The 19,647-nt window shown below is 39.0% G+C and overlaps 3 protein-coding genes across 5 annotated transcripts; 2 read left to right on the forward strand and 1 right to left on the reverse strand.

Annotated features, from left to right (window-relative positions):
- Positions 1 to 334: 334 nt before the first annotated feature.
- On the forward strand, positions 335 to 2,779 carry LOC103425249 (pentatricopeptide repeat-containing protein At4g18520, chloroplastic). Its single transcript, XM_008363335.4, has one exon. The coding sequence runs from the start codon at positions 551 to 553 to the stop codon at positions 2,402 to 2,404; it is 1,854 nt and encodes a 617-aa protein (XP_008361557.2). The 5' UTR covers positions 335 to 550; the 3' UTR covers positions 2,405 to 2,779.
- A 1,116-nt stretch (positions 2,780 to 3,895) lies between these two features.
- On the reverse strand, positions 3,896 to 4,564 carry LOC139191956 (secreted RxLR effector protein 161-like). Its single transcript, XM_070812992.1, has one exon. It carries the CDS (start codon positions 4,562 to 4,564, stop codon positions 3,896 to 3,898), a length of 669 nt encoding a protein of 222 aa, XP_070669093.1.
- A 5,662-nt stretch (positions 4,565 to 10,226) lies between these two features.
- Positions 10,227 to 17,737, forward strand: LOC103425250 (uncharacterized). Of its 3 annotated transcripts, XM_070813731.1 has the most exons (8): positions 10,227 to 10,326; positions 11,925 to 12,162; positions 13,058 to 14,291; positions 14,573 to 14,628; positions 15,015 to 15,245; positions 15,371 to 15,662; positions 16,881 to 17,077; positions 17,273 to 17,737. In XM_070813731.1, exons 3-8 carry the CDS (start codon positions 13,062 to 13,064, stop codon positions 17,424 to 17,426), a joined length of 2,160 nt encoding a protein of 719 aa, XP_070669832.1. In that variant the 5' UTR covers positions 10,227 to 10,326; positions 11,925 to 12,162; positions 13,058 to 13,061; the 3' UTR covers positions 17,427 to 17,737. The 3 variants fall into 3 exon arrangements, with proteins under 3 accessions (XP_070669832.1, XP_017185033.2, XP_008361558.2); XM_017329544.3 differs by lacking the exon at positions 10,227 to 10,326 and having other exon boundaries at positions 11,891 to 12,162; positions 13,035 to 14,291; XM_008363336.4 differs by lacking the exon at positions 10,227 to 10,326 and having other exon boundaries at positions 11,893 to 12,162.
- The last annotated feature ends 1,910 nt before the right edge of the window (positions 17,738 to 19,647 follow it).

The following is a 19,647-nucleotide window of genomic DNA, read 5'->3' on the forward strand; positions in this document are numbered from 1 at the left end:
TTTACAGGTCTATGTGTACCTACCCAAGCTAAGAACACTTTTTTGTTTGATTCTTGAAGCTTTGAGTGCTATCGAGGCTTCTCTTTAAATTAATTTAGGAAACTTTAACGAAAAGCTCCAGATACTGTTCATTTTAACGAAAAACCACATTTTTACACTAAAAAGTTAATTCACTTTACCCTTTATTTTGTCCTTATCATTCAAACTCAAAATTTTCAAACCATTTTCATTAGTTTCCTATTAATTTTCTTCTTCAAAAAAAAAAGAAATATCATTGGTGGGTTTAATAATTTATCGTCAAGAGATGAGAATTGGTAGAAATCCAACCTGCATCTAAACATAATTATTTTTCTCCGAAGATCCATGTGCAAAGTTATTTTGGGCAACACAAAAGGTAAAGAAAAAATTAGGGGAATATTTTGAAAGCTGGCGGCTACACCACCTACACTGGTTTTTTAATGCGAAGCGGAGCCCAGCTCTCTCAGACCCAGATTCTGTGCCTGACTTCTCCTTTGCTTTCGCGGGATTTTTCAAACCTGCAAAACAGGCAATGCTTTCGCCGACTTTCTTGCCACCACGTATTGGTATCAGCCTTTATCAAACACCTTCTCTGCTCTCCATTCCACCGCCAAAACACACAAAGCATTCGAATTCAAAGCCTAATTATCTCAAAACCTCATCAAATTTTCGCTGTTTTTCTTGCGAAACTTCATCTTCTGCGTCAGATTTTCAGAATTCGAGCTCCCACGAAAACCCAGATGCTGAATTTTCGGTTCATCAATCGCTGAGCCAAAGCTTACGGCCCTACTTGCTTGCTCTTTGGCTTCGGTCATGTCGCAGTCTGAAAGAAGTGAGGAGATTGCATGCGATTGTTTTGAGGTGTTTGGCGAACCCGGTTACGTATGTTTTCAACAATTTGATGTGTGCGTATTTGGTTTTTGGGAAGTTGGGGGATGCCCGGAAGGTGTTTGATGAAATGACTCTGAGAAATGTGGTTTCTTGGACCGCCATTATTAATGGGTACTTGAACTTTGGTTTTGACGATGAGGCTTTGGGGTTGTTTGAGGAAGCTATCAATGATGGGGTTGTGCCGAATGGTAAGATGTTTGTGTGCTTGTTAAATTTATGTAGTGAGAGAGGGGATTATGAGCTTGGGAAGCAAATTCATTGTGGTGTTTTGAAAGGGGGTTGGAGCAACTTGATTGTTGACAGCGCCGTTGTTAAATTATATGCGCAGTGCGGAGAGCTAGCGAGTGCTTTCTGCGCATTTGATCAGATGCCGAAGTGGGATGTTGTTTGTTGGACAACTATGATCACTGCGTGTTCGCAACAAGGGCATGGACAGGAGGCTTTTTCGCTGTTCTCGCAGATGTTGAGTGATGGGTTTTCTCCGAATGAGTTTACAGTGTGTGGTGTTCTCAAGGCTTGTGGGGAAGAGAAGGAATTAGGATTTGGGAGACAGTTGCATGGTGCCATAGTTAAGAAGATTTACAAGAATGATATTTTCATAGACACTTCTCTAGTTGATATGTATGCAAAATGTGGGGAGATGGTAGACTCGAGAAATGTATTTGATGGAATGAGAAACCGAAACACAGTTACATGGACATCTATTATAGCAGGGTATGCGCGGAAGGGCCTCAGTGAGGAGGCCATATACCTCTTTCAAGTAATGAAGAGGAGGAACATATTGGTCAACAACTTGACCATTGTAAGCATCCTCAGAGCTTGTGGTGGGATTAGGAATTCGGTGATGGGGAGAGAAGTTCATGCACAGATAGTCAAGAACTCGGTCGAAAGACTCAAAACCAACTTACACCTAGGAAGTACTCTAGTGTGGTTCTACTGTAGGTGTGGAGAGTACTCCAATGCCACAAGGGTCCTCCAACAAATGCCTTTACGAGATGTTGTCTCATGGACTGCAATCATTTCTGGTTGTACACAACTTGGGCATGAGGCTGAAGCTCTTGAATTCTTGAAAGAAATGATGGAGGACGGGGTGGAGCCCAACGCGTTTACTTACTCATCTGCTTTGAAAGCATGTGCTAAGCTGGAAACTGTTCTGCACGGTAAATTGATTCACTCCTCTGCAAACAAAAGTCCTGCCATGTCTAATGTGTTTGTAGGTAGCGCTCTGATTTATATGTATGCAAAATGTGGGTACATAACAGAGGCATTTGAAGTTTTTGACAGCATGCCAGAACGTAATTTGGTTTCTTGGAAGGCTATGATAGTGGGTTATGCAACGAATGGTCTCTGCCAAGAGGCTATGAAGCTCATGTACCGTATGCGAGCAGAGGGTTTTGAGGTGGATGATTACATCCTTTCCACTGTTCTTACTGCATGTGGAGATCTTGGATGGGAGATAGATCCTTCTTTGGAGTGTAGCCTACGGTCTAGTTGATCCTATCGCCTGATAAGAACTTCAGGTTAAGCTTGAATTGTGTCTAAGATGTGGTTCCCTGCCCGGACCAGATATATAAAACTGAATTGACAGGAGGAAGAGGAAGCCAATGTCAAGATCAAATTGCCACGACCTCCTCATTGAGATCACATATACTCGTTAATATAAAGGAAGGGATAATTCAGCATTGTAACTTCCAATCAAGTTATGTATCGGTCCTCGTATTTTGTTCAGAGTCGGAGAATGTTACTGCGTTACGGACCCTTGGAAATACTGAACTCTGCTGTGAGGAATTAGCATGTAGAATGTAGCAAAACTGAACGTAGCTTATGTAAATATACGTTCAGTTTAATTAGCCACGTATATTAGCGACAAGATCATATTAGTTTCAATCTAAAATCTTAAAATATTTGACAAGTTAATAAAGTAAAACAAGAAAATGGATTTTCTAATAATTCATGGATTTTAAGTTAGATTTTGCTTTATTAAGTTGTCTGTTGTAGGCTTATTTGATTGAACTAATCTAAGGTATGAGAGAGAGAGGGGGTTGGCGGTATTAAGAGAGAAGAGAGAGTGATTTAATTCTGAGGTGTGTATTGTATCACCCCTATTGTGCCTTTATTTATAGCAGTAGGATAGGCAAACACATTACCATTTTAGGATTACAACTCTTAATAGGTAATCAACTCCTAATAGGAATATAAGAGATATTCCTAGATCTACTAGGATTTACACAATCACATTAATATTCTAAATATGACTGCAACACTCCCCTTTGAGTGTGTAAATACTCAACAAACCATCGCATTAGATCTTCAGCAAAGAAGGTAGAATAGTTGATGAAGTCATCGGCACAACGGGTGAACGCGAGTCTCAAATATAAAGAAAGTATGCATTGGTAGTAAAACTCACAAAACCTCACTATGGTAAAACCCAAGGCATGGGCAAAAACCCATAGACTAAGGAGAAAAGTAAGAAGTATGCATTATGTCTAAAATAAACGTCAAACAAGACGAAAGTAATGAACTCAACGGAGCATGATCATCTCAGGATAGGTGCCTCATCAAAACCTCATTAAGTAGCAAAAACCCAATGGGGGAAAATGCTCCTAATCGTAGGAAAAATAGTACATTAAGATCAAGTGAGTATGCTTCTGGATACTCCCCCTGAGTTAGACATAACTTCTAAATAAGAGAACTACAAGCGATTCAACTCAGATAATTTACGCATACCAATTCCTTGGACAAGCTTCTGAAAAGTAGACTTGGGCAATGACTTGGTGAAGAGATCGGCCAGGTTGTCCTAGAAACGGATTTGCTTGACTTCAATGTTCTAATGTTGTTGTTGCTGATGAGAGTAAAAGAACTTCGGCACTATATGCTTGGTGTTGTCTCCCTTGATGTATCCCTTCTTTAATTGCTCGGTACATGCTGCATTGTCTTCAAAGATCGTTGTAGGAAGGTTAACGACAAAAGTAAGACCATTAGTACTTCAAATATGTTCCATGACTACTCTCAACCAAAAGCACTCACTCGATGCTTCATGCAGGGCAAGAATCTTAGCATGGTTTGAAGAAGTCGTAACTAGCTTTTGCTTGGTAGACCTCCAAGATATAGCCGTGTCTCCAATGGTAAAGACATAGTCTGTTTGAGAAAGTGCCCTATATGGGTCAAACAAATATCTAGCATATGCGTAACCAACAAGGCAAGAATCAATTCGAGAACCATAGGGGGAGGCAACACTTGAAGATTCGTGGGTATAGAACAAGCCCAAATCCATCGTACCATTGAGGTAGCGAAAAATGTTTTTAACACCATTCCAGTGCCTGTATGTGGGCACATTACTGTATCTAGCCAAAAAATTAACATTGAAAGAGATGTTGGGTCTAATGCATTGAGCCAAGTACAATAAAGCCCCAATTGCACTTAGGTAAGGAACTTTGGGTTCCAAAATCTCTTCTTCATCTACCTTTGGATGAAAGGGATCTCGTTTATTATCTAGAGTCCGAACGACCATAGGTGTACTCGAAGGCTTCGCTTTATCCTCATTAAAACGTTGTAACACCTTTTGGGTGTAGTTCGATTGATGTACAAGGATTCTATCTGAACAATGCTCGATCTCCAGGCCGAGGTAGTATCGAGGTTTCCCAAGATCTTTCATCTCAAATTGTGATTTCAAGTGCGTAGCAATTTCCTCAAGCTATGTGGGAGTTCTGATGAGGTTCATGTCATCGATATAAACTGCAACGATTGCAAATCCAGAATGTGACTTCTTTATGAACACGCATGGGCATAATTCGTTGTTCACATAGCCCTGACTTGTCAAATATTCACTCAGACGGTTATACCACATTCATCCGGATTGTTTCAATCCGTAGAGTGACTTCATCAACCTAATTGAAAGAGTGTTATGTGGTCTAGAACTATTTGAACCAGTCAATGGAAGTCCTAATGGAACTTTCATATATATTTCTGTAACTAGATCCCCATAGAGATATGCGGTTACCACGTCCATAAGCTGTATATTCAGTTTTGTAGAAACTATCAAACTAACAAGGTAGCGGAACATTATAACGTTCATTAGAGAGGAATACGTCTCCTCGTAATCAATCTCAGGGCCCTGAGAGAAGTCTTGTGCTACGAGGCGTGCTTTGTATCGCATTATTTCATTCTTTTCATTATGCTTCCTCACAAAAACCCACTTATAGCCAATGGGCTTCACACGTGGTGGTGTAGGAACAATAGGTCCAAACACTTTATGTTTCGCAAGCGAATCGAGTTCGACCTGGATTGCTTGTTTCCAATTTGACCAATCTGTTCTACATTGACATTCATCAACGGAACATGGTTAAATGTCATCGCTAAGCATGATGTCAGTAGCTACTGTGCACGCAAATGCATCGTCGATAATCATCTTATTTTGATTCCAAACTTCATCCAATACTGCGTAGTGGACAAAAATCTCACGATTCTCGGGAGGCCGGGTTGTCTCATCTAAGACATCACTGTAATCTAGAATAACCTCATGCGTTGGAACAGATGAGTGAGCGATGGTCGGATTCAAACTAGGGTCACTAGTTAGTGCTATTTTCCTCTTCAGGGGTTGTGAATCCTTTGAACCAAGAGGTCTACCATGCTTCAGGGTCGGAGCAGATGATTGGCTAGCCATCAATGTACCGGGCAGCGTGGAAGGTGCGACCTCCCCACCTTCGGGGGCAGTCGGCCTTCCTAAGCGGGCTGGTGACGTACGTGGGGTACATCTATCCTTACAGGTGCATTTGCAACAGGTATATGTGATATTGTCACCTTAGCTAGATCATTAAAAGCATCTGGCATACTCTGAGCAATACTGTGAAGATCTATAATTCATCACACCTCAATTTTAGATTGGACAGTGCGGGGATCTAAATGAGACATAGTGGGAGCATACCATGACAATTCGTGACGTTCTCCAGTAATGTTAGCATGCTTATCTCCCCCTAACGATGGGAATACTGTCTCATCAAAGTGACATTCCGCAAAATGTGTGGTCAAGAGATATCCTGTCAAGGGTTCTAAATAGCGAACAATTGATGGCGAATCATAACCGACATAGATTCCTATTTTTCTCTGATGACCTATTTTGGTACGTAGTGGCGGCATTATTGGCACATAAATGGTGCACCCAAACACCCATAAATATGAGACATCAGACTCTTATCCAATGACCAACTGTAACGGTGAATGTGGTTGGGTAGCAGTGGGCCTCATGCGGACCAATATAGCTGCGTGCAATATTCCATAGCCCCAGGTAGATACCAGCAGTTTAGTTAGCATAACCAAAGTCCGAGCTATCAATTGAAGGCGCTTTATGAAAGTTTCTGCCATGTTGTTTTGGGTGTGAACATGAGGTATATGATGTTCCACATCAATCCCTACTGACATGCAATAATCGTCAAAAGTATGTGACGTAAACTCTCATGCATTATCCAGTCAAATCAACTTAATTGGATAATCAGGTGGTGAGCCCTTAGCTTAATAATTTGTGCTAGAAGTTTTGCAAATGCAGTGTTGCGTGTGGACAATAGGCAAACATGTGACCATCGTGTCAATGCATCAACCAACATCATAAAGTATCTAAATCATCCGCAGGTTGGTTGGATAGGTCCACAAATATCCCTTTGAATCCTCTTAAGAAACTTAGAGGGGTTGTGAATAAACTTTGTAATCGAACATTGAGTATTCAACTTCCCTAAAGAACACGCATTGCATGGTAGGAATCCAAGGTAGGGAGGTAATTGATGCCTATGAGATGATTTGAGGATATGGTGCATCATGTCACGTCCAGGATGTCCCAAACAGTTATGCTAAAGCAGCAAAATGCTCTGGAACTCAGGCATAGGGCCGGCCACGTGATGGGCTTCTATGCCGTGAATGGTTGTGATGTACAACCCACTCGGGAGACGTTCCAACTTCTCGTGAATACGCTTTTGGCCATATTTATACGAAGTGGTACAAAGAAATTTAGAACCATTATCTTCAGTGGTTTCAACATGATATCGATTATCTCGAATATCTCTAAAACTCAACAACGTTCTTCCGGAATGTGGAGAATAGAGTGCCTCTTTAATGGTTAAGACTGTACCATTGGACAACATGATACAGGCCTTTTCGTATCTTTTAATCAAGTTGGATGGGCCTGAGAGAGTTGTCAGATGTGCTTTCTTAGGTATAAAGTTAGTAAAATAGTGTTGCTCACGCAATATGATGTGCGTGGTAACACTATCAGCCAAACAACTAACTTCCCCACTAGACATATACCTAGAAATAAATTGATTGAATTTGTCACATGCATAAATATAATTCCATTCATTCAATTAAGCAATTCAAGAAATAATATCCATCAAATAACAATCCATAATTCAAAACAAACCAAAACCAAACAAATTATTTCAAAGATTTAGAAAAATTGTTCAAAATTAAACCATAAACCTAGAAAAATAGGGAAAAGGGGCCAGCCACTCCTAATGGGTTCAGCCACTAGGGGTAAACACCCTATAAACATGTCTAATTTATTCGTCTATAGACGATGACACCTCCTGAAAATTTGATATCTCCATTGATGTAGTAGCATCTTCCGGATGATCCACATATGCAAAGTTAGACTCACGACGGGAATGAACTTGACGATAGCCTCGGGGTTAGCTTGGCATACGCGTGACCAATTATCCTTTGATCCACAACAATATCACATATCCATTTTAGTGGAAGCCGATTGAACAGGAGCTTTACCTTTGTTCTTGAAGTTCGGGGCCTTAGAGCAAATCCACTTGAGTGGAATTTGCCCAGCACAAAGTAAAAAAATCAAGCTGGGAGCCTGTCAATCAACTACAGCCGACCCTTTTGCCTGGGACGCAGCCCAAGCTGGTCACCAGGCCAGCCCAAATTTGACTGAGCAAGAAGCCGGCCTATTTGGCTGGCGCGTGCGCGACAATCGCGCGTGGCCGCGAGTAGGCGACAAGATTGCAGATGGCTGTCAGCCCACTTGTGCTCCGGAGGCCCATTAGTGACGTGGCATGCTCATAGCCGTTGGATTTCCAACGGCTAGTTATTCTAGACCGTTGGATTTCCAACGGTAAAAAAAATTAAATTTTACTTTTAAACTGGACCGTCCGATCACAGATCAACGGTCTACATTTTTCCCCCAAAAAAATTAAGAATTTCACTTTTAAAAAATACATAATTTTTTTAATAAATTTAGATAATAATAATAATAATAATATTTTATTTTTTTTATAAATTCAGAAATTAAAAATAAAATTATTATTTTATAATAAATAATAATAATATTTTAATAAAATGGACTAGGCTATTTTTTGTTAGGGGTGGAGATGCTTTGGCCTATTACTGTTCACTGGGGTCTATTACTGTTCACTTGAGTGGATAAATGCGCTAGGTGCTGGCATAAAGTCCTTAGGGGTGGACTTGCTCTTAGAGGCAGGGGGTGGACGCTGCTGGGTCACATGTCCTCCCTTGAGGCTGGCGCTTTGTTGACCTTGGGCCCGTGGTTAGGTTTGCCGCCCATTACCACGGCCACAATGGTTTTTTTGTCATTTGTGGCTGCTAGAATTAGTCGCATGCGCTTCAGGCGGGACATTTGAGTTAGTTGGTTGAGCTTGATGATTCTTCATCAAAAGTTGGTTATGCTTTTTGGCGAGAAGTAGAACAGAGATCAAATCCGAAAATTTGGTGAACTTTTGTGCCCTAAACTTCTGTGCCTTATATTGTTGCTGCATGACAATATTGGTGGCGTGGAAGGTCGAATAGGTCTTTTCCAGGAGATTTGATTCGGTTAGTTCCGCTTTACAGAACTTCAGCAGTGATCAGATTCTACAAACTTCAGAGTTGTATTCATTCATAAACTTTAAAGTCTTGGAAGCGAAGATGCTGCCAGTCGTGTCTTGCTTCAAGCAAGTATATGTCTTTCTGGTGATCGAAACGGTCAGCTAGGGCAAGTTGGAGGGTGCATGGATCTTTCTCAGCGAGGTACTCAGTCTACAGTGCAGTGCATCATGGATGTGTCTTTGAATGAAGATCATTGCAGTAGCTTTCTGAGCTTCGTCGACAGGTTTGTCGTCGATCGGTGCCTCAATGGTGGCTCTAATGCCCTTTGTAGTAAGATGGATTTTCACGTCTTGAACCCACTTCGGGTAGTTTCTTCCAGAGACTTCCAGAGCAATGAAATCAAGCTTGTTCAAGTTCGACATGTCCCTAAAACGGAGGGTACAAAAAATGTGATTAGTCATATGGTGGTCCATAGACATATATCGTAAAACATTCGGGTTCTACAGACATGTATTGGTTTAATTTATGCATGAAAACTACAGGTTTCATGTGGTAAGTTTTGAATGAAAACTCCAGGTTTCAAAGGCATTGAATATGAAACTATAGGTTCAATTTAGTTTTTATGAACGATTAGTTCATAAAGGAGAGGTTCCTGCAAGAAATATAGACTGCAATATGTTGATTTAAGTGTAATGGATTTGAGTTTCTTCGGGAACTCAAGTGTGAGAGCTTCGTTACTACGAAAGTATGTCGACGATTCAAAGTATAACAATAAATTATTGAATCGATAATGTTCAAAAGTGATATTCAGGTCAATAATTTTGGATTAATTATCAAATTAATGGATTGCAGGTCACTTTTAATTAATTCAATAGATTGGGACCAAACGAGGTCGATCGTGGAAGCAAAATAATGCCAAAATAATAGCATTGGGTCGAAAAAACCATAGCCCAAAAAAAAAAAAATCGGGCTAGGTGTCGTGAGTAGGGCAAAATCCTATAGGCATATGGGCTTCGGTATGGCTGCAAAAGCAGCCCATATGTCGCTGCAGGCGACGGGCCGACAGACAGGAGCCCAACAGTAAGCTGCTGGCGTGATTGGGTGGAGACCATAGCTCGGAAGCAGGCCCAGAGGCTTGCGGGTGAAAGAGAAACCCTAGTCGTAGCTGGGTTTCAAGTTTGGGCCGTAGGGACTAAGCCCAACCCCGTGGGTTGGTTGACTGAGGCGCGAGCCGTGGCAAGGGCTAAGCCCAGCAGCTAGTTACTGGTGTGGGTCGAGATGGAACGACTAGTTTAACATGCGTTGGTGTGGGTTGGGGTTGCAGGTCCATGGTAAGAAACTAAACCAAGCACACTACCTAAAGGCTATAGGCTTCGATAAAGGTCTGAGACGTCAAACGACGTCGTCTCAAAGAGGGTCTCCACGCGGTTGGGCTTCAGGCCAGCACGGTGGTCCTTGTGGTGGTGCCACGGCAATGATGCCGCAAAATCCCAAATTCCTTTTTTTTTTTTCGAATTTTTCTAGGGTTTGAAAAACCCTAATATGCTTCTAATTTATTTACATGCTTTGACTCACAATTCCACTTAGCAATTTAATTGCGTAATGCATGAAACACACACACACACACACACACACACACACACACACATATATATATATATATGTATTGACAAATATATGAAACATGTACAATATATATATTGTAAGGAAAATATGAACATAGAGGGGTTCATGCATTATGGGGAATGTTTTTATGCTTCGTGGACGTTTCAAATATCTTCCTTTATTCTAAGCGTACCTAATTAGCAAAAAACAAATAAAAGCCTTTGAATTTTGTGGAAGATAGTCTCCTCCTACAATCTTTCAGTTCCTTATATGGTAAGAGCGTGCTGATAACGTGTTGTAGGTCTATTTAATTGAACTAATCTAAGGTATTAGAGAGAAAGGGGGCCGACGATATTACGAGAGAAGAGAGTGATTTAATTGTGAGGTGTGTGTTGTATCACCCCCATTGTGTCTTTATTTATAGTAGTAGGATAGACAAAAACCTTATCCTTTTAGGATTACAACTCTTAATAGGTAATAAACTCCTAAAAGGAATATAAGAGATATTCCTAGATCTACTAGGATTTACACAATCACATTCCTATTCTAAATATGACTGCAACATTGTCAAATATTTTAAACATTTGGATCTAATCTATTATAATTATATGACTAATATGCATTTGGTCCTCAAAATAAGGACCTTAGGAGAGCAAGACTGCGTCAGCACATACTTCCCCACCCACTAATCCCCCGTCCCCCGTCCCCCCATATTTTTAATACATCGATATTTTTACACTAATGGGAGTGAGAATTCGGCAAAACCACGCAATGGATAATTCGTCATTCACGAGATTCAAACCAAGCCCTTTGACCCACCCACTAACCCGTCCAAGTCCCCATTTTATTTATTTACAAAGACCTTGCCCCGTGGTTCTTCAATTTTGTCTAAAATGACCATTTAATTCCTTTGTGCGTCTTTATATAAACGGTTTTGTTATGTGCATAGAAATAGACCAAGAAAAAAAGAAAAAAAAAATTAATTTACACAATGGGTAACTTAATTTGGTATGTGATAATGTTTATTTATTTATTTTTTTGAACAAACGATATTATCGATAGGGGGAGAAGGTAGGCTACGCTTCACAATAAGCTCGTAATAATGTGATAAGTGGTGATATGTGATAACACTAGACAGTAGTACTAAGTGACAATATGTGATACATTGATATATCTAATTTTTTTCTCATGATCAGGTATGAAAATAAATTTTTTAAAGACTTGAATAGAAATAGACTGAGAAAGAAAGAAAAAAAATAATTTAGCCAACAAATTAAGAAAATACATTATTTCGACGAAAAAATGGAACTTTAACGAAAAACTCATAGTACTATTCACTTTAACGAAAAATCACATTTTTACACTAAAAAATCATTCTTGATACTATTCACTTGACCCTTTATTTTGTCCTTATCGTTAAAACTCAAAGTTTTCAAACATTTTTAATTAATTTTCCATGAAAAAAAAAGGAAGTAATGAATTTTGCATATTGTATTATGAATTTAATTTGGAATTCAGAATTTAATTACCCATTGAGTCCACGAGAATATTCAAAGTCCAAAAGCCGGACTGTCCAAAATTCATGTTTTCAGCCCACGGACTTCCCGCTCCCTCCGCTCCTTTCTAACCGCGGTTTCATTTCAATCTCCTTCTCCCCCTAAACCCCCAAATCAAGACTGTAACTTAACTTTCCCCCCAACATTTATTACCCATCTCTCTAACTCCTTTGAGATCTCTCTCCATCTCTCTCTCTCTCTCTCTCTCTCGGAGTGGTTCGTCTCCAATCCAACGAATCCAACCAATCGGGCTCTCTCAGTCCCTTTCAGATCTGTGAGATTTCTCTCTCATTTTTTACAATAATTTTGAGTTGATTTCTGTAATTTTTTTTGTTAATTGTTGATTTGGCTGCTGATTATATCCTTTTTCCTGTTTTTTTTTTTACTGAGAAATTGATAAAATTAGGATGAAAATTTATTTATTTGGTCGAGATAGTTGAAAATTCACATTTGCTTAGTGCTATTTTATTGGTGAAGGTTGAATTTGATACTTTATCCTGGGGCTGCAAAATTTGTATTATTTTAACTGAATATACTCATACTTTGATTCTACCTGTTTGTTGGGTAATAATCTTCTCCTAAACTAACAATCTGCTGAGCCTGTAAGTTGTAATTAGTCAAATGGGTTCTTGCTTTTGGACTTTTTTCTCAATCTTGGATTCTTGTGTACGCTGTTGAATTTAGTTGTGGTAAAAGCAGGTCAAATAATGTGTATCTCTTTGTTGTTTAGGTTTGCATAAACACGGTAGTTTTGTTTTATTATCATGGTGGATTGGGATTGATGTTTCAGTGTGTGTCTCTGTTAGCAACAGAAAGCGGTAATTCTTTAATGTACAAAGAAATATATACCAACATGATCAGCATAGATAACGATTTTGATCAGCATAGATAACGATTTTCATTTCTGATTTGTACGTTACATAGAAAAGGAACATTTAACCTGAATGCTTATTCTCTTACTTATTGAGCCAAATAGTTCCTTTTGTCGTTTAATAAGCAGCTACGTTCACCAGTTTGCTATTAATGAAGGTCAAGGGGTATGCTAGTTGGTTGCAAATATATTCTCTAAAACTATTGCAGGATCCTGCTTAAATTCATTGAATGTTTAAAGTTTAAAATTTTAAGGGTTGTGTTTTAATGAGTTAGTGCTTGAACTTCATTCTTCCCAGCCTCATGGAGAAGGAGGCTTCAGCTAAGAAAGATATCACAAGTTCTGTAAATGCTCAAGATTTGGACAAAGATACACTTGCTCTTCATAAAGATCTGGGTGAACCATCAAAGGAGACGAAAACTCTGAGTATCAGCACTGGTGGTCCCAAGTTAGACAAGGATGGTGGAGAAGATGTACTAGTTGATAAGACGGCCAGGAGCGGGGATGTGAAGTTTAAAGATGGGGGAAAAAAATTAGACAATAATCCAAGTCACAGGGACATAGGTGAGAAGATCGATGAGAGTAGGGATTTGGAATCAAAAATTCAAGAAAAAGAATTAGACTCTGATCATAAGGTGGAGTCTGAAAAACAAGAAGCAAAAATGCACAATGATGGTTTACAGAATAACTTGGGTAGGAAGCCAGATGAAAGTAAGGGTTTGGAGTCCAAAACTCAGGAGGAGACAAATCAAACCACAGATGAAATTCTTGGTGAGGAGGAAGAGCAAGAGCCGGTGTTTGATGGAACAGAGATTCCTGGGATGGCAGCTAACAGAAGTATGTCCACTCGTTCTTTAGATCTTGATTCAGAGAACCAGGGGGTAGTTGAAAAGGCAGTGGCGCTTAAAAACCTTGTTAAGGTTAAGGGTGTAGTTGCAGTTTCCACATTTCTGCGTCGCCTTTCTGGCAAAAGAGATGAAGATGGTGATGCAGAAAACAAAGCTGCGCAGAGGGAGGAAGTCACTGAAGGACCAGCACAAGCTATAGCCATAAAAGGAAGAATTATTCTGTTCACAAGATTAGGATGCCAGGACTGCAAAGAGGCTAGGTTATTTTTGTATAGGAAGAAGCTCAGATATGTAGAGATCAATATTGATGTATATCCCAGCAGAAAGCTTGAGTTAGAGAAATTTGCTGGGTCTTCTGCTGTTCCAAAGGTTTTCTTCAATGAAATCCTTATTGGAGGCTTGAGTGAGCTAAAGGGCTTGGATGAGTCTGGAAAGCTTGATGAGAAGATTGAATATCTGATTAGTGAAGCACCGTCGTGTGAAGCTCCTTTGCCGCCACTTTCGGGTGAAGACGATCTATCCAGTAGTGGAGCTATTGATGAACTAGCTTTAATTGCCCGGAAAATGAAAGAATTTGTTGACGTGAAGGATCGTTTTCATAAAATGCGCAGATTCACAAACTGTTTTTCAGGTTCAGAAGCAGTGGATTTCTTATCAGAGGATCAGTATCTGGAAAGGGAAGAGGTTTGCTATTTACTTTTTCTTTTCTTTGTTAAAATTTTGGAAAGCAAGTTGAACTTTGTGAGTGGTCATAGGAATTCCACCTTTCAGTGGGCTAGATTACTTTACACTGTCCTAAGGGGTTACAGGGCATCCTTTTCTAAAATTTATTGGTCTTGATTCGTGAATCTACATTCGGATTATCTCATATGGACGAGTATTTACTACGTATGCAAAATCGATTTCTAGTTAAGGTTATCGTTATTAACTCTTCTCTTTTCCTTTTGGTTTGTGTTATGATGCAGGCTATTGAATTTGGGAGAAAGCTTGCAAGCAAACTTTTTATTCAGAATGTTCTTGAGTGAGTCACTTGAAGTTTTCCTTGAAGTGTCTTTATATTCTCTTTCACTTGGTTTTATTGCTAGGAAACTCTGAGTGGAAAGTAGTTCAAAAGAAAGTACTCAAGCAAAATTGCATTTGATTTACAAGAGGAAATTTTAGAAAAATGAGGTCTCAGCTGTCCATGATTCATTGTCCTGTTAAAGCTACAGTTAGTGGTCGGACAACATATTTTATTTTTTTTCCAAAGTCGGATGACTTATTTATTAAACAATTAAATGCGTGAAGTATTAGTGGACAATTTCAAATTTTGATTTTCATGTCAGACCAACTTGTTTCACATATATTATTCCATTGTTGACATATTTTCTTCTGTTTGTTCTCAACAATGCTTTTGTGTTGCTCTAGGGAAAATCTATTTGAGGATGGGAACCACCTATATCGGTTCTTGGATGATGATCCCATTGTTTCTCAATGTCAGAACATTCCGAGGGGTATAATTGATGTAAAGCCAAAACCCATCCTAGAAATTGCATCAAGGTTGAGGTTTTTATCTTTTGCAATTCTTGAGGCCTATGTGTCAGAGGATGGCAAGCATGTTGATTACAGAAGTATCCATGGAAGTGAGGAATTTGCAAGGTTTCACTTTTCTTTTCTCTTTTGTTTTTGTCAAATAATTTTTAGCTGGAAAAAGTATTTTGGTATCTCAATAAACTGTTTTTGGTTTTATATCCAACACATTGTTAACGGTAATATCTTTGTAGGTATCTGAGAATAGTAGAAGAGCTTCAAAGAGTGGAAGTGAAGGATATGAAGAGGGAGGAGAGACTTGCTTTCTTTATAAATCTCTACAATATGATGGCCATCCATGCAATATTGGTATGGGGTCATCCAACTGGAGCAATAGAGCGAAAGAGGTTGTTTGGGGACTTCAAGTATGTTGTTGATGGGTCCACATACTCACTTTCAGCTATTCAAAATGGCATTTTACGGGGAAACCAGCGACCACCATACAACCTCATGAAGCCATTTGGTGCAAAAGATAAGCGTTCATTGGTAAGATGATAATAATATTCTTCAGTATTTACATGGCATAAACTTTTACTTGGCCACTTCAGTCATGTATGTATTCATCAGTGTATTAAAAGCATGAGGCGTGGGCGAGGCGTCCGAGGCGTCCGAGGGATAGCCCGGCCTAGGAGTGAGGCAAAGCCTCACAAGACCTAAATTTTTTAATATATACACTGAGCGTACACATATATTATATTAAAAAAAGAAGATTATTAATCAATAATCACCCTGAGCACATACATATATTATAAATATATATACACCAGTGTATTAAAAGCGTGAGGCGTGGGCGAGGCGTCCATGGGATAGCTTGGCCAGACAGCACACACATCCATTATATAAAAAATAAAAATCAGAAAAAAAGGTAGAGAGACGATAGTGCAAGGAAGAGGTATGAGGCAGTTAAAACCCTACCCAAAATTTGGGTTTGGGAGTTAAAAAAATAAATAAATAAAGCCCTGAGGCACACCTTCTGTCGCCCAAGCGGCTCCGGCAAAGCCTTACGCCCACTCCCACAAAACAGAGGCGGCAACCCTCAAGCCCAGCCTAGGCGCCCTCTGAGGCGAGCCTTTTAAAACATTGATATACACACATATATTATATTATATATATATATATATTAAATAGAGGATGAAAAGCACAATGAGCATTGAGCACACTTATAACAATGCATGCAGACAGCACACACATCCATTATATAAAAAGATAAAAATCAGAAAAAAAAAAAAAAAAAAAGAGAGAGACGATAGTGCAAAGAAGAGGTATGTGTCAGTTAAAACCCTACCCAAAATTTGGGTTTGGGATTAAAAAATGAAAAAAGAAGCCAAAAAGAGTTGCCTGGACGCCTTGAGGCGCTTCTTCGCCACCTAGGCGGCTCCGGTGACGCCTTCCGCCCACAGAGGCGGCAACCCTCACGCCCAACCTTTGAGGAAGCCTAGGCGCATCCTGAGGCGAGGCTTTTATAACATTGGTAACAAATTGGGCATTCCCATGTGTAGCATTTCAAATTTCTTTTGGCCATAACATTATAAAACTTGCCTGTCTGGTTTTCTAGTTTGAGAATAGGAGGTTGATGCTACACATTCTTTTCAAGTCATTAAAATTCAGAATTGCAATCTGCTACTAGGCAACTCTTATCTCTTAAGAGCGGAGTCTCTCTGTCGTCAATTTATGCTACCTCATTTTTGTACCTTTCCGTATCAGGTGGCTCTTCCTTACCCAGAGCCTCTTATTCATTTTGCACTGGTTTGTGGTACTCGATCTGGCCCTGCTCTTCGATGTTATTCTCCTAGTGACATTGATAAAGAGTTGATGGAGGCAGCCCGTGATTTCTTAAGAAATGGAGGTCTTATTATAGATTTTGATTTGAAGGTTGCATCAGCTAGTAAGATTCTTAAATGGTAAGCTGTTCTAAGCAAGTGTTCTAATTTTTTATTTCTTCATTTAGGGGTGGGGTTTTTCTGAGCACATTCTGTGGTTTTCTTATTTATCTTAAATATAACAAATATAGGAACACGCACACTGTCTTTAAATTGGGGTTCTGAAACTTTCGAATAATTAACCTCTCTCATCTAATAATACTCGTTAACGGTCAGGTTTAGCATAGATTTTGGCAAGAATGAGGTAGAGGTACTGAAGCACTCATCAAACTACCTTGATCCAGCTGTCTCGGAAGCTTTACTGGAGTTTCTTGCCGACTCTCAGTTGAAGGTGACATACCAGCCTTATGACTGGGGTTTGAACTGCTAACGACGTTAGTATACCTTTCTCCCATACCATATACAACTTTAAATAGCTTCCCCTGTTTTCCAAAATATAGCATGAAAGAAGTGATGAATATGTACTTTCATTATTTCCATTTGTAGTTTGATAGACAAACCAGATGCATTTTCCGACAAATAGTTCGGCGAGACGCATTGAAAATGTTCTTTTCTCATACGTGAAACATGATGGTTTGGCTTAAAATTACAACGATGTAGTCTTATGTCTTTTACCTTTTTACATTGTAATTTGTTTCTTTGGTCTTCTAATCATCAAATGCATGACTATTAACTGTCTAAGTGTACATTTGTGAGTCCTGAATATTGGTGTAGAATTCTAGTTCCAACATGTTCTTTACAATTACAATGGTTTCTTGGGAAATCTTGCATTCCTTGATTTTGGAAGAATATTGGGCTTCATTTGGAGTTGTGGTAAGATTTCAAATTTAGGGAGTTTACTTGATGATTGTTTGATAATCATTTCGTTTTTAGGTTTCATTTTTTTTAAAGCGAAAAACTTGTTGGGTAATTGTATTCGGTTTATGAAAAGTGACAATTAGTTTTTTGAGTTTCTAAAATTTGGCTTGGTTTTGGTTTTCGATTTTTATTTATTTATTTTAAAATGAAAATTGAAATGATTACTAGCATAAACTTGTCAATATCAAAGTCCTAGTATGTGGCCTTTTATTAGTGAGGTAATATTAGAGAGATCAAATTTACAAACTAAATGATGTGGTTGTAGATGGTTAGATTATTAACAGTGTCGATTAACGGGTTTTTTTTTTATTGGTGACACATCATTTGGTTTAAAAATTTGGTCTCTTTAATGTTACTCTTGTTGAGAACGTTGCGTTTAAGAATGGGAAAAACAAGAACAAACTTCGGAAATCGAAAAACAAATAACCAAGATAAATAACACCAAGAATTTACGTGGTTCGGCAATATGTGCCTACGTCCACATGACATCAACAACAATCTTTCACATTATCAATAATGAGTACAACCAATAATCTTGCCAAATCTCTAGAATCAGGACTTGATGAAAAACCTGAAAGAACAAGAACAAGAAATACACTATCTCTTTTCTTTTCTCTTGCACACACTTTGCCCTTACAACGTTCTCTCACTCCAATCCCTTGAGTGGTGCACAAATTATTGTTTTGCTCCCTTCTCAAAACTAGTACAATACCCCCTTTATATAGACATAATAAAGGTCTTGTTCAATAAGGATTATTAATCCTAATTGGAATCTAGTTATGAATCCTACTCCAATTGAGAAATTAATTCCAATTGGGTAAACAACTCCAATTGGGAAAATAATTCCAATTGGGAAAACAATTTAATCCCCTAAGCTATAATTCCTTATAAACGTAGGACAACTTATCATGAGCTGGAAAAAACCCAACAATCTCCCCTTCCAGACCATGAGGAAGGTATACCATAATACGATTGCTCCTCTTGACCAAACTCCCATTGATCAAACTTTTCATGACCAGACTTCCCTTGATCGAATTACCCATAACTAAGCTCCCCCTGATTGACCTACTCATTAACCAAGACCTTCTTAATTAGATTTCTCTTGACCAGGCTCCCCCTGATCGCAACACCCATCGTCATTGGCAAAGGCAATTATAGACTTCTTTGCCAGAAAACCATCAATCATCTGCATTAAAGAAGCTCTTCATTGTAAGTCACAACACCTGCAGTATTGTTCCCATCCTTTTGTTCCTTTTTCCATTTACGACAATGCTTCTTCATGTGACCTTTTTTCCCACAATAGTGGCAGTTGCCATTAAATCTCGTCTCACCAGAATTCTTGCCTATTTTCTCTGTGACAAAGAGTTGTCCAACACCTGCACCTGAAGGTTTTCTCTTTGTTTCTTCATTAAACATGCTATCCTTAACAACATCTATAGACAGTATGCCATTAGAAGCCGAATTGCTTACAGTTACGACAAAAGTTTCCTAACTATCTGGCAAGGATCCTAGCAATAAAATTGCTAGCAGCTCTTCTTCAATATTCAAACCCATAGTGGCTACCTGATTGATCACGTTTTAAAAGTTGTTCAAGTGCTCGGTTACACTATCATCTTCCGCATACTTTATGTTGACAAGCTCTTTGATAAGGAATGCTTTCTTGGTAGCGGTCTTCTTCTCAAAGAGGGATTTTAACTTCTTCCAAAGAGCTTGAGCATCATTTTCTTTAGACA

Source organism: Malus domestica, chromosome 15 (assembly GCF_042453785.1).
Source record: "Malus domestica chromosome 15, GDT2T_hap1".
NCBI classification, from domain to species: Eukaryota; Viridiplantae; Streptophyta; class Magnoliopsida; order Rosales; family Rosaceae; genus Malus; species Malus domestica.

What these genes read in the sequence shown, in the direction of transcription:
- LOC103425249 (XM_008363335.4), top strand. Translation starts at nt 551, where the DNA reads ATGCTTTCGCCGACTTTCTTGCCACCACGTATTGGTATCAGCCTTTAT.
- LOC139191956 (XM_070812992.1), bottom strand. Translation starts at nt 4,564, where the DNA reads ATGAAAGATCTTGGGAAACCTCGATACTACCTCGGCCTGGAGATCGAG.
- LOC103425250 (XM_070813731.1), top strand. Translation starts at nt 13,062, where the DNA reads ATGGAGAAGGAGGCTTCAGCTAAGAAAGATATCACAAGTTCTGTAAAT. An exon ending in GGAAGTGAGGAATTTGCAAG is followed by an intron (nt 15,246 to 15,370) that starts GTTTCACTTTTC and finishes ATATCTTTGTAG; the next exon opens with GTATCTGAGAATAGTAGAAG. An exon ending in GCTAGTAAGATTCTTAAATG is followed by an intron (nt 17,078 to 17,272) that starts GTAAGCTGTTCT and finishes GTTAACGGTCAG; the next exon opens with GTTTAGCATAGATTTTGGCA.